Source organism: Scyliorhinus torazame, chromosome 8, assembly GCF_047496885.1.
Source record: "Scyliorhinus torazame isolate Kashiwa2021f chromosome 8, sScyTor2.1, whole genome shotgun sequence".
Lineage (NCBI taxonomy): Eukaryota > Metazoa > Chordata > Chondrichthyes > Carcharhiniformes > Scyliorhinidae > Scyliorhinus > Scyliorhinus torazame.
The window spans coordinates 205,696,266-205,710,556 of NC_092714.1; the positions used below are offsets into that span (position 1 = coordinate 205,696,266).

At 51.9% G+C, this 14,291-nt stretch overlaps 1 protein-coding gene across 2 annotated transcripts in view; it reads right to left on the reverse strand.

Moving 5' to 3' along the window:
- The window catches only part of bcas1 (brain enriched myelin associated protein 1), a 75,750-nt gene that overhangs the window by 35,534 nt on the left and 25,925 nt on the right, over nt 1-14,291 (reverse strand). For both annotated transcript variants that reach the window (XM_072514702.1, XM_072514701.1), the window contains exon 5: nt 7,776-7,955. In XM_072514702.1, coding sequence (XP_072370803.1) covers nt 7,776-7,955 — 180 coding nt within the window. The remainder of the gene's footprint in view (nt 1-7,775; nt 7,956-14,291) is intronic.

The window sequence follows — 14,291 nt, forward strand, 5'->3', positions numbered from 1 at the left end:
AATTGTTGACGGGTAACTCCAAGGGCACAAGCGCAGTGATAGAAGAAGAATGTTGTGATGGTAAGAAAGGACAGCTGTTTTGTGCTCCACTGCCTCTAGGCTAGGCCAGCACCTCAGCAACCCTAGCTATGTTGAACGACAGATTGTTGGACTGTTCTGTGACCCTTCAAGCCTTGCATCTGCAGTTATGATGGGAGCAATCTGAGGCTTCGTGGCAGCAGGCTCCACTTGCATGGTTTCAACCTGAACTTCCACTGTAGCTCTCTGGCATTTGCGCCTTCTGCTTGTGATGCAATAGAAGTTGAGACATTGGCCAACAGATGCTGGATTATGGATGGGTCCGCAAGTGTTCTTGTGAGGTTAGTCACCACTTACAAGTTGAAGGAGATGTTTTCTAAACCCTTACCAAAGTTTGCGCTGAACTCCTCTACACTTCTCTTTATTAACCACAAGCTTTTTGGCAAGCCTGCGCCAAGCATTTCATTGTACATGCCCACTAACATTCTTTTCTATGCCACCCCATCAAAGTCCTCATCTGAGTCCTCTACACAGCCTCCAGCAAGCTGGCACCAGTACTACCCTTGTGCCCTGCCCTGGCTGTAGCCTAATCATGCCCCGTCTCACACCGCATGCAGATCCTGCCCCTAAACTATTTTCAAAAGTATGTGCAATGCCCATTTCTGAGGTGGTGCCTGCATGTGTTAAGAGTGAGTAACAGTGTCTCATTACTGTCTTCCTGTTCTTCCATCAATGCCAGGCCGGGTTGCAGCTCTTGGGTACTTGAAAGGAGTAAGGCGCAAGGCTGGGACTGTGGTGAGCGGAGGGAGAGAAAGCACCAGGTGCATGCTAACCCCACCTGAAGTTTGGGAGTCAAAAGAGATTGCTGGGTGACGGGCATGTGGGATGTGAGAAAGAGGATTAGTCTTTCATGGTTTTAACCTCACAACTGGCCATGGACCTAGTCATGGCTGTTCCAATGATGGCGAACACCATCTGTTCAATGGGATGAGGACATGTAGCCATGTTTGTCCTCTGACTAGGCGCCACCTTGACCTGAAAGGGAAAGGCAACTGTGTTAGTGAGTGTGATCAAATGTGTTTGCGTAATGTGCTTGTCATGGTTAAATAGCTGGTTGTGTGTGCAAGCTTTGAGATGTTGGTGTGTGGCTTGCAACAGAGCTAAGCTGAAGTGAAGCCACAAATAGTAGATATGTCATTATTGATTGCGATTGTTGGTACATAAGTAACGGGGAGGTGGTCCATTGGGCAGTATTGTTAGGCTAATGGGGCAGCTGCACAATTTGGCATATACTGATATTAGCCTTGTGTGTGAAGTTATTAAACGTCTTGTGGCAGTATATTCAGGTCCATGCGGCTGGACCCTTGGCATTTCACGTCACATTTATCTGCTCCTGTTCTGAGAGTTTGTTTGGAGGACCTCCTAGTTCCCTGCAGAGAGATGAATCCCTCGCCTCCTTTGCACCTCCTTGACTTAGCGTCCAGTGCAGCATCGGAATATCTTGGCACTTACTTTCTGCCATGTGTCATCATTCAATGTTCTGCTTTTGTAACCAGTTCCAGCACCTGTTCTGAGCAGAATGTACATTTACAGGTTGGCTTTATGTGGTGCTAGCTTCTTATGATTTTGCACCCGCTGTTCAGATGTGCAGCCATACAATAGAATGTTTGGTAGTAGCTGCATATTAGAATCATTTAAATTGTTTTGTAAGCTGTCTACATCGGCAGCAACAGACAAAGTTAAGCCTACATCCCAATCCTCAAACCTGTTTTCATGTTTTACAGAATTTTGTGGCTAATCACTCTGGAAGATGGGACTCACTTTGCAACATATTTGAAACAATGTCAAACTTTCAAGGAATGTTTACTTATCACATTGAACACCCAGAATAGTGAATGCAAATCTTAACTATTAATCATGATGATAGTCAAACTGGAAAAGCAAAACAATTCCCTGTGATTTCTGAGGACTGTCGTTGCCTAATCAGAATGATACTGGTGTTTCCATTATGGCCAATCTGGCAACTTCCTTTGGCATTTTTACTGCATTTCTACTGCACCTCAGTCCAAACTTTCCGTTGTAATTAATATTGGAAAATGATGTTGGATGTAACATGTTTAATTTTGTCTTACAATGAATGCCCACATCCCTATGGGTTTTGGAAACTACCTGCTCATTCTGCATGCAGTTTAAGGTTGTCGGAAATGAGACAGGGGGGCGATTTAACCACCGCGTTGCGCCCGGCTCGGATGTGGGCACGTCGGATAAATGGCAGAAAAGGTCAAAATTGAGTTCTGCGCCGGCCGTGAGCCAGTTTGCAATTCACCCGGCCCCCACCGAATGACGAGTTCTGAATCTCGCACAAAAATGGAGAGAATATCATTATCCCTTATTTGCATTCATTTCAATCTCATTGATGAGGCTGAAGTCGAATGCAGCAACCTCCCAGGAATTACCCAGCCACGCAGTATCCTGTAAGTTTCAATAAGATCCCCCCTCATCGTTCTAAACCCCAACGAGTACAGACCCAGAGTCCTCAACCGTTCCTCATACGACAAGTTCTTCATTCCAGGGATCATTCTTGTGAACCTCCTCTGGACTCTTTCCAAGGCCAACATAGCCTTCCCTAGATACGGGGCCCAAAACTGCGCACAATGCTCCAAATGGGGTCTGAGCAGAGCCTTATACAGACTCAGAAGTACAGCCCTGATCTTGTACTCTAGCCCACTTGACATGAATGCTATCATTGCATTTGCCTTCCTAACTGCTGACTGAACCTGCACGTTAACCTTAAGAGAATCGTGAACAAGGACTCCCAAGTCCCTTTGTGCTTCTGATTTCCTAGGCATTTCCCCATTTAGAAAATAGTCTATGCCTAAATTCCTCCTTCCAAAGTGCATAACCTCACACTTTTCCATATTGTATTTCATCTGCCACTTCATTGCCCACTCTCCTAGCCTGACCAAATCCTTCTACAGCCCCATTGCTTCCTCTATACCACCTGACCCTCTACAGATCTTTTATCATTTGCAAACATAGCAACAGTGCCTTCAGTTCCTTTTTCCAAATCATTAATGTAAATTGTGAAAAGTTGTGGTCCTAGCACAGACCCCTCAGGCACACCACTTGTCACCGGCTGCCATCCTGAAAAAGACCCCTTTATCCCCACTCTCTGCCTTCTGCCAGTCAGCCCATCCTCTATCCATGCCAGGATCTTACGCTTAACACCATGGGCACTTAACTTATTTAACAATCTCCTATGTGGCACCTTGTCAAAGGCCTTCTGGAAATCTAAATAAATCATGTCCACTGGTTCTCCTTCGTCTAACTTCCTTGTTACCTCCTCAAAAAACTCTAACAGATTTGTCAGACATGACCTCCCTTTGACAAAGCCGTGTTGACTCAGTCCTATTTTATCATGCACTTCCAAGTACTCCGCGATCTCATCTTAAATAATGGATTCTAAAATCTTACCAACGACCGAAGTCAGGTTAACCGGCCTATAATTTCCATCTTCTGCCTCCCTCCCTTCTTAAACAATGGTGTTACATTAGCCCCTTTTCAGTCCTCTTGGACCCTTCCTGCGTCCAGTGATTCCTGAAAGATCACCACCAATGCCTCCACAATCTCCTCAGCTATCTCTTTTAGACCCTGGGGTGTAGTCCATCCAGACCAGGTGACTTATCTACCTTCAGACCTTTCAGTTTCCCCAGAACCTTTTCCTTAGAACATAGAACATACAGTGCAGAAGGAGGTCATTCGGCCCATCGAGGCTGCACCGACCCACTTAAGCCCTCACTTCCACCCTATCCCCATAACCCAATATACCCACCTCACCTTTCTGGACACTAAGGGCAATTTAGCATGGCCAAACCACCTAACCTGCATATATTTGGACTGTGGGACGAAACCGGAGCACCCGGCGGAAACCCACGCAGACATGGGAAGAACGCGCAGACTCCGTATAGTAACCCAGCGGGGAATCGAAACTGGGGCCCTGGCGCTGTGAAGGCACAGTGCTAGCCACTGTGCTACCGTGCTGCGCTCACCTCTGCCCTCTAATTCTCCTGGAGCTCTGGCATCCCACTGGTGTCTTCCACCGTGAAGGCTGATGCAAAGTAACTATTCAATTCATCTGCCATTTCTTTGTTTCCTATTATTACTTCTCCAGCCACGTTTTCCAGTGGTCCAATGTCTATTTTTACCTCTCTCTTACCTTTTATATATTGAAAAAAACTCTTCCTATCTTCCTTTATATTACTAGCTCGCTTGCACTCATATTTCACCTTCTCTCCCCTTATTGATTTTTCAGTTGTCTTCTGCTCGCTTTTAGAGGTGTCCCAATCCTCTGGCTTCTCACTAATCCTCGCCATTTTGTATGCTTTTTCTTTTGCTTTTATGCTCCCTTCGTCATCCTTTGTTAACCACACACTTGATGGGTCGCAGGTGGCATGTGTGAGCACCGCTCCTGGACATGAAGGGGTTGTGCTGGTGGGTGCCAGGTGGTTCTGAGGAACAAGCGCGAGGATTGGCTGTGGGGAGGGTACGAGGTGTCGGCCAATGATTTGTTTGGGGGGGGGGGGAGGGAGGGGTCTGGGAATTTGAGAGGTGGCAGGGGAAACTGATGCCGGGAGAGAGGTGGTAACTTACCCTTGCAGCTTGGTGGAGGTTGTTGGTCTTCTGGCGACATTGGATGCCAGTCCTCCTGGTCATGCTGCCCAAATTGACAGCTACCACTGCCTCCCAAGCGGCAGTGCTGACCCTGCTGCTGGTCCTCTGACCCCCTCGGGGGAACAGGAGGCCCTATCTCACATCGACGGTATCGAGGGGCCTGGTCAGAATCACCAAAGTGAGGAGCAGGTCTGCGTGCTGCCATACTTACGTGTTGAGCGGGAGTGAGTGGTGAGGGAGCGTTTAAAAGCAGCCCCCTCTTGTTAACAGTGAAAAGCTGCGGCATGAGCCCAGCGAATCAGACGGCGAGACAGCCAGTAATGGCAAGAAGCTTGTGGGTGCCGATTTTCGGCACTAAGTGCCGTTAAATATGGCCCGTGATTGTGCTAATGCAGCCGTTGAGAAACACCCAGCCAATCACGCTCAAAATGAACTCGGAAATGTTTCTGTTAAATCGAGCCCAGGATCTCAATCGAGGCATTTTGAAAACTAAGATGGCATACTTCCCTACCAAATAAAATGCAAATGTCTATTATGAAGGAAAAAGTATCGATTCTCCGAAATCCCGGCCAAGTGTTGGCGCCGGCGTAAACACAGGAGTTGTGTACGCTGGTGTCAACGGTCTCCTGGCCCAGCAATTCAGCAGTCTTCAGGGGGCCAGCATGGTGACAGAATGCTGCGCGCTGCTCCGGCGGTGAAAGGCGGCCCTGCACGGCTGGCGGGGCCTGCACATGCGTGCGACGGCCGTCTCCATGCCGGCGCATGCGCGTGGTTGCCGTCTCCACGTAATATGGTGGAGACTTACAGCGGGCTCGCGCGGAAGGAGGTAGGCCCCTTCCATATCATGGGTGCCTGCCGATCAGAAGCCCCCGATCACGAGCCTGGACGTCATGGAGGCTCCGCCCGGAGTCAGATCCCCCCCCCCCCCCCCCCCCCACCAGGACGTCCACCACAGCCGCAGGTCCGAGCTCCCGCCGGGGGGTACCAGGTTGTAACCACTCCGGCGGGACTCAGCGGAGTTCGGCCCCTCGCCCGCGGAGAATCGCCACGGGTGCCTATTTCAGCGACCGGTCCGGTCGCCGAAGAATCGCGTCCTGGCATCGGAGCGGCGAGGCGGGAATTTCCCACATCCCTGGCGATTCTCCGACCCGACGTGGGCTCGGAGAATCCCGCCCCCTATGTTTCGCAAGTTTTCGTCCACAATGATCAGCAAATGGAACCTACCAAAAGGTTTTGTAACCTTGTCATGGAGAACTGGTGAAATTTTACCATTCCTTGGGTGAATTAGGACTGGATGCTCTAACTATTAATTTTTGACTCACTAAAGGAGAAGGGTAAAGAAACAAATCTCTCTTTGACATTTCCTTCTCTGTCAGTTTTAACTCCACAGCCTGTCAGTGATTCACTCTCTGCCCAGAGGTCAGCTGATTGATGGCTGGACCTCACGTTGGGTGGGTGAAAGCAGCAGCAGGTAAATCCATATCAGAGAGGGGAGAGGGGAAGGGTTGGCAGATCAGGGAGAATTGAGGGAGTGGGGGAAGGACGGCTGTGAGTGGGGGTCGAATGGGGCAGGATTCCATAGCCATGGAGGGACTGATTCTGTTGTACAGTGTTGGGTAGTTTGGTCGGTTTTATTAAGGTATTTGTAGACTTAGGGGGCGGGGTTCTCCTTTCCGGTGACTAAGGCCCCACGCCAGCAGGAAAACCGGCGCGAACCACTCCGGTGTCAGCAGCGCCCGAAAGTGCGGAATTCTCCGCACTTCCGGAGGCTAGGTGGATGCGGGAGGGGATGGCGCCACGCTAGCAGGCGCCGAAGGGACTGCGCGAGTCTGTGCATATGCCAAAATGTATCGGCGTGTTCCCGCGCATGCGCGGAACCGCCGCCGTGTTCTGCCGCATGGCACGGGGGCTCTCTTCTCCACGCCGGCCATGGCGGAGCCCAACATGAAGGAGTGCCCCCACGGCACAGGCCCGCCACAGATCGGTGGGCCCCGATCGCGGGGCAGGACACTGTAGGGCCCCCCCCCCAGGTCGGATCCCCCCGTGCCCCCCCCCAAGGACCGCCCCAGCCGACTTACCTGCCAGGTCCCGCCGTGTGGGAACCATGTCTAATCCACACCGGCGGGACTGGCCAAAAACAGGCGGCTGCTCGGCCCATTAGGGCCTGGGGAATTGCTGGGGGGGGGGGGGCCGTTGCCAACAGCCCCCGACCGCTGTGGCGTGAACCCCGCCCGAAAACCAGCGCCGGAGAACACAGCAGCCGGTATTGGGGCGGCGGGGCGGTATCCGTGCCACACCCCCCGGGGATTTTCTGACCGGGCGGGGGGTCGGAGAATCCCGCTAAGAAAGTTCAACAGTAAGTATTTATTAGCTACTAGAAGCTATATGTAGGTGCAGTAAAGGTCCATGCTAGGATCTGTCTCCATGTTTGCTTCTACACATGGTGCTGTCCAACACTATACTCACTCTTAGGTGCAGATCATGTCTTCTCTTACATCACTGTGTGGGCATTACTGTACTCAGTCCCACATTAACGGGTTATGTGCCAGACTTTTATACGACACACAATTAGAGCCTCTTGCTTGGTGGGAGGGTGGGGGCTGGGGTGGTAATTGGCGACCTGGGGTACTGTGGGCTGGTTTGAAGCTAAAGGTCACATGATGGCATCGAGACCTTGGGGTAAAGATGTTTTGAGAGAGTGCCGGATTGGGCTGGATCCAGGAGGTAAGTGTGAAGGCATCTATCTCTTGACTCCATCCAGACTTCGCCTCCATGATGCTGCCAGCTTCGCAGCCATTTGGAAAATCCTGCCCACAGGATTGAGTTAAAGTTGATCATCTGAATAAGATTGAAGCTCACGGCCTCATTATCATATTTAAAGTTGCAGCCCACTTCCTCAAATTCGGTTGACTGCTTGCCCACTTTCGTTCCCCAGTTAAAACTAGAAATGGGTGCTTTGAAAGTCAGCTTACGTCAGGGAACAGGTTTTTCAGACTGACCTAATATGTCTCTTTAACAGTTTAAAATTCAGACCAATATCTCAGTACTGGAGGAAATATGTTCATAAATTGCATCTGTTTATTTACCATCTGTTTGAAGAAATTCAGGAAGCCCTTTTTGGCTGGTTTAACTTCCTCCTCTTCAGACTCTACTTTCTGTGCAGATTCAAGGCTTTTAATTTCCTGTTTTGACATTTGTTTTTGTGGTGGGGACATTCCTTTTTCAGATTTTGCATCCGATGTACTGGTTACGTTTTCTTGTTCAACCTGGATAATAAATATTATAGTTAATGGTAAAATTACAAGGACATACAGATCTCAATATGCAGCACTGTCGAGACCCACAATATGCACAGGCAGTACAAGCCCAATGATGCGTCTGGCTCCTGGGTCCATGATGGACTACGTTTGGGCTAAACTTCTATATTGAGGTGCATTTTCCTATCTGGATAAAACCAGGATAGAAAGTTAACACGTATCATTTTTAAATGAATCACATTTAATCGGTCAAGAACCAATATTCAAAAACATACCTCTAATTTAACAAATGATTTGTGCTGTCCTTTTTAAAATAAATACATTTAGAGTACCCAATTATTTTTTTCCAATTAAGGCGCAATTTAGCGTGGCCAATTCACCTACCCTGCACATCTTTGAGTTGTGGGGATAAGACACACGCAAACACCGGGAGAATATGCAAACTCCACACAGACAGTGACCCAGAGCTGGGATCGAACCCGGGTCCTCGGTGCCATAAGCAGCAATGCTAACCACTGCGCCACCGTGCTGCCCTGATTTGTGCTGTCCTGATGACCCAATAGATAATGCATATTATTGTGTGTCATTCAGCTACACTGTCCTGGATTATATTAAAATACTTAAATCAAAGTCGGATACCTGGGGCGGGATTCTCCCCTACCCGGCGGGGCGGGGGGTTCCGGCATAATGGAGTGGCGGGAACCACTCCGGCGTTGGGCCGCTCCAAAGGTGCGGACGTCTCCGCACCTTTATGTGCCAAGCCCTCACCTTGAGGAGTAGGCCCGCGCCGGAGTGGTTTCCGCTCCGCCAGGTGGTGGGAAAGGCCTTTGGCGCCATGCTAGCCGGCGCCGAAAGGTCTTCGCCGGGCGACGCATGCGCGGGAGCGTCAGCGGCTGCTGACGTCATCCCCGCGCATGCGCAGGGGAGGGGGTCTCTTCCGCCTCCGCCATAGTGAAGACCATGGCGAAGGCGGAAGAAAAAGAGTGCCATCACGGCACAGGTCCGCCCCCGGATCGGTGGGCCCCGATCGCGGGCCAGGCCACTGTGGGGGTACACCCTGGGGCCAGATCACCCCACGCCCCCCCCCAGGACCCCGGAGCTCGCCCGGCCTGCCTTGTCCCGCCGTTCAAAAGGTGGTTTAATCCACGCCGGCGGGAGAGGGTTGACAGCGGCGGGACTTCGGCCCATCGTGGGCCGGAGAATCGCCGGGGGTGGGCCCGCCGACCGGCACAGCGCAATTCCTGCCCCCGCTGACCGGCGCGGCGCGATTCCCGCCCCCGCCGAATCTCTGGTGGCGGAGAATTCGGGACACGGCGGGGGCGGGATTCACGCTAGCCCCCAGCGATTCTCCGACCCGGTGGGGAGTCGGAGAATCGCGCCCCTAGTTTCATATCTTGGACAAGGAAGGAGTGAAATTCAATAAGTTGAATGGTGCTTTTTGCTAGATGTGTAAGGACAGACTTTCTGTGATAATCCAAATACACCAGTTATACTTACTTCCTGCTTCTTTTTACCAATTTTCTCCCACAATTTTCTTTCCTTCTCCTTTCCTAAAAGTGTTGATTTTGACAGGGCATGCTTTCACACATATTGGACGTCCTTTGATATCTTTTGCAACTGGTTGTTATTCACATCTTCACACACACCTACACCTCAATAACACACCTCCTGACTCCCTAATGCCTGTTCACCATCTACAAGGCACAAGTTAGGAGTATGTTGGAATGCTCTCTATTTGCGTGGATGAGTGTAGCTGGAACAACATGCAAGACGCTCGGCACCAACTATCCAGTACATAGTAGCCAGTCAACCACCTTAAACAATCACTCCCTCCACCATCAATGTTGGTCAAAATGCACTGCAGCTACCCACCAAACCTATGACCTCCACCACCTGGATGGACAAGGGCAGCAGATACATGGGAACACCACCTCCTGCAAGTTCCTCTCCAAGTCATTCACTATCCTGACTTGGCACTATATCGCTGCTCCTTCACTGTCATTGAGTCAATATCCTGGAACTCCCTTCCTAACAGCACTGTAGGTGTACGTACACCACATGAACTGCAGCAATTTAAGACAGGGTCTCAGCACAACCTTCTCAAGGGCAATTAATGAAGAATCGGTAATAAATGCTGGCCTAGCCAGTAACACCCACATCCGTGAAATATTTTATTTAAAAAATCATCATATGAAACCTCATATTCATAAACATACTTTTCTCCACTAGGGTCATTGGAGGTGCCATCACAAAACAATTATTAATTAAATTGTTTTTCTCTTGTTGGAAATATTAATAGGAGCTGTGAATATAATGACATTAATCCACAGAATACAAGTTGGAGACAGACCTTTGTGATTCATTTTGTTCTCTGATAGTCAAACTTCTAAACTATCAGTGCAATGGGCATTTAAATTATCAAACAGCCCCAGGGAACTAATTACAAACATAAATTTATATCCATGCTGTATTGCACATGGATAAAGATGATTAAAATCTGTGCCAGTGTCTTATTGGAATTCTAATGGCAATTGTGTTCTAGACTAATCCAAAATTCCAAAACTCTCATCATAACTCAGCCATTCAGCTGATGATATTGCATCAGCTTTGGAGTGTGGCCAAATGTGTTCCATCCCCATTTGTTTTGATGTCACTTATATCTGTAACTACAATGCAGTTTAAAAATAATACAACAAAACTGATATAATTTTCAGAACAACTTATTAAGTTTGTCAAAATGTAGCTGGATGGGCAGTATGTGAATAAACTGCCTGGTATGGAGTTGTGTTGTGTAAAGCAGAATTATTTTCATGCCTCTGTGCTGATTTAGCTGGCCCTCGAGCGGGGTTGGAGCAAGGGGTCTGAGTGGGCCGCCGAGTGGGTCTTAGAGCAGGAGCCAGAGTGGGGGCCGGAGCGTGTCTCGGCGTGTGAGAAAGAGGGTGAGTGTGTGAGAGCGGGGGGTGAGTGTGTGAGAGTGGAGATGTTTGTGTGGGTGAAAGAGAGAGAGGGAGACTTGTGTGTGTATGAGAGGGAGATGTGTGTGCGTGTATGTGTGTCAGAGAGAGAGAGATGGACATGAGTGTGTGTATGTGTGTGAGAGAGAGACTTGTGTGTGTGTGAGAGAGACATGTGTGTGTATGAGAGGGAGACGTGTGTGTGAGTGTGTGTGAGAGAGAGAGATGGAGATGTGTGTGTGTGTGACAGAGATGGAGTCGTGTGAATATGTGTGTAAGACAGAGAGGGAGACGTGTGTGTATGAGGAAGACACGGGTGAGTGTGTGTGAGGGAGAGAGAGATGATTGTGTGTGAGGGAGAGAGGGCTGCGTGTGTCTGATATGAGTATCAGCTTTCCAGCATCACTCATTCCATTAAAAATGGCAAAATGTACGACTTAAATATTTTTTTCAGAAGAGAACTTTTTAGATTACTCACTCCTAAAGTGAGTACTTCCTCTAGTGGTTAAAGTTAAGGGGTCATGGGAGGGTGGCTTGGTCAGGGTTTAATGTGAGGGCGTCGTGGAGCTGACGAATGAATTTATGACTGTGTGCCTCTTACTAATATATGCATTGATATAGCTAAAAAATACATTTTATTTCTGTGTTCACACCTATTTTGTGGTAAAAAAGGTGCATCGACATTATGAGAAAGCTTGGGGTTCCATAATGCACTTGGGAGGTCACTAAACCCCACGCCCCCCCACCCTCTGACATCCGCTTTGCCTCCCCCCATCGAGCTCTGTCCCCCACCACTCTGGTGCCTGCTCTGCACCCCCCACCACGCCACTTTGCACCTTCTGCTCTGGTACTCACTGTAGCACCCACGCCTGTTTTGCCACCCCATGTGCTTTGCTGCTTGATCTGCACCCCCGTGCTCCAGTGCCCGCTCTGTCACCCCACACGCCTCACCACCTGCTCTGCACCCCACGTGCTCCGGGGCCCACACTGCCCCTACCCCCGTGATTTGGCACCAACTCTGCAACCCCCCCCCCATTCCCAAAGCTCTGGGGCGTCATTCTACGACCCCCCAGCGGGTCGGAGAATGGCCGTTGGCCGCCGTGAATCCCGCCCCCGCCTGTTGCCGAAGTCTCCGAAGGGAGAAAAGTCGGCGGGGCGTTAATGGCCGCAGACGTCGGAGAATGGCACGGGTGGGCGCAAGGCAGCCGATTTTGGGCCTGCCGATATTCTCCCGTCCGGATGGGCCGAAGTCCCGTCGTCGTGGTTACGGGGCACGTCGACGTAAATCAAACCTCCTTTTAATCGGCGTCAACCTGTGCTCCAGGTTCACGCCGAACTGCATGGAGGTGAGTGACGGCCTGGGGGGTTGGCCGCTGGGCAGTCGATGGCGTGGCCGCAGTCTGAATGTGTGGGGAGAGGTGTGTCTCGGGTTGTGTGTGTGTGTGCGGCGGGGGAGGGTGGTTAGAGTGGGCTGGGCTCCGGGGGAGTGCCGGGAGGGGGGTCAGTGCCGGGGAGGAGGATGGGGGGTCCGTGCCGGGGAGGGGGATGGGGGGGGGGGGTCCGTGCCGGGGAGGAGGATGGGGTCCGTGCCGGGGAGGAGGATGGGGTCCGTGCGGGGGAGGACGATGGGGTGGCCGTGCCGGGGAGGAGGATGGGGTGTCCGTGCCGGGGAGGAGGATGGGGTCCGTGCCGGGGAGGAGGATGGTTGTCCGTGCCGGGAAGGGGGATAGGGGGGTAGGTCCGTGCCGGGGAGGGGGATGGGGGAGGGTCCGTGCCGGGGAGGAGGATGGGTGGTCCGTGCCGGGGAGGAGGATGGGGGGTCCGTGCCGGGGAGGAGGAAGGGGGGTCCGTGCCGGGGAGGAGGATGGGGGGGTCCATGCCGGGGAGGGGGATGGGGGGGTGTCTGTGCCGGGGAGGAGGGTGGGGGGCCCGTGCCGGGGAGGGGGACCCGTGCAGCGGAGGGGGATGCGAGGGTAAGTGAGTTGGTCCACCTGACCAGGTGCCAGCCTCCAACAGTTGGATCCATGCGGTCCATGCCACCTGGCTGGGGGGAGGAGGGGATATGGGCAATGATGACATGTCGTCGTTCCCCCCCCCCCGCCCACCAGGCCGTCATGTTTTCCGATCATCCACCGATGTTGACCACAGTGGCGGCAGCCGCTAATGTCTATGTTGCCCTGGATGAGGAGGAGGAGGAGCGTGCCAGAGAGGCGGCGCAGGCTGCCGCAGAGGGGCAGGCGGCAGCCGCCCAGGCTGGAGGGACACCTGACCGACAGGACGAGGAGGGGGAGGAGGACGTCGCGGCCCCACGGCAACGGAGGCACCCCGAGGGCACCCCGTGTGTACCGGCCCCGGCAGTCATACTAGGACCTCACGGACCGGGAATGCAGGAGGAGACTCCGGATGAGGCGGGAAACCGTGGCACACATCTGCCACCTGCTGGCACACCTGTCACCGCGTGGCACTGGTGGGGGACACCCTCTCCCCGTGTCCGTCAAGGTTACGGTGGCCCTGAACCTTTATGCAACGGGGTCATTCCAGGCACCGGGTGGGGACCTGTCCGGCATATCGCAGACATCGGTGCATCGGTGCATCCGGGCAGTGACAGATGCCCTATATGCCATGGCGCACCGCTACATCCGCTTCCCTGTGGACCGGGCCAGCCAAGATGCCCGGGCCGTTGGCTTCTCTGCAGTGGCCGGGTTCCCCATGGTCCAGGGCGCGATTGATGGGATGCACGTCGCCGTGCGGCCACCTGCAGATAACAGGTGGGCATTAATGGCGCCGCAGACGTCAGAGAATGGCACGGGTGTGCGCAAGGCAGCCGATTTTGCGCCTGCGTGTGTGTATGAGGAAGACACGGGTGAGTGTGTGAGGGAGAGAGAGATGATTGTGTGTGAGGGAGAGAGGGCTGCGTGTGTCTGATATGAGTATCAGCTTTCCAGCATCACTCATTCCATTAAAAATGGCAAAATGTACGACTTAAATATTTTTTTCAGAGGAGAACTTTTCAGATTACTCACTCCTAAAGTGAGTACTTCCTCTAGTGGTTAAAGTTAAGGGGTCATGGGAGGGTGGCTTGGTCAGGGTTTAATGTGAGGGCATCGTGGAGCTGACGAATGAATTTATGACTGTGTGCCTCTTACTAATATATGCATTGATATAGCTAGAAAATACATTTTATTTCTGTGTTCACACCTATTTTGTGGTAAAAAAGGTGCATCGACATTATGAGAAAGCTTGGGGTTCCCTAATGCACTTGGGAGGTCACTAAACCCCACGCCCCCCCACCCTCTGACATCCGCTTTGCCTCCCCCCATCGAGCTCTGTCCCCGACCACTCTGGTGCCTGCTCTGCACCCCCCACCACGCCACTTTGCACCTTCTGCTCT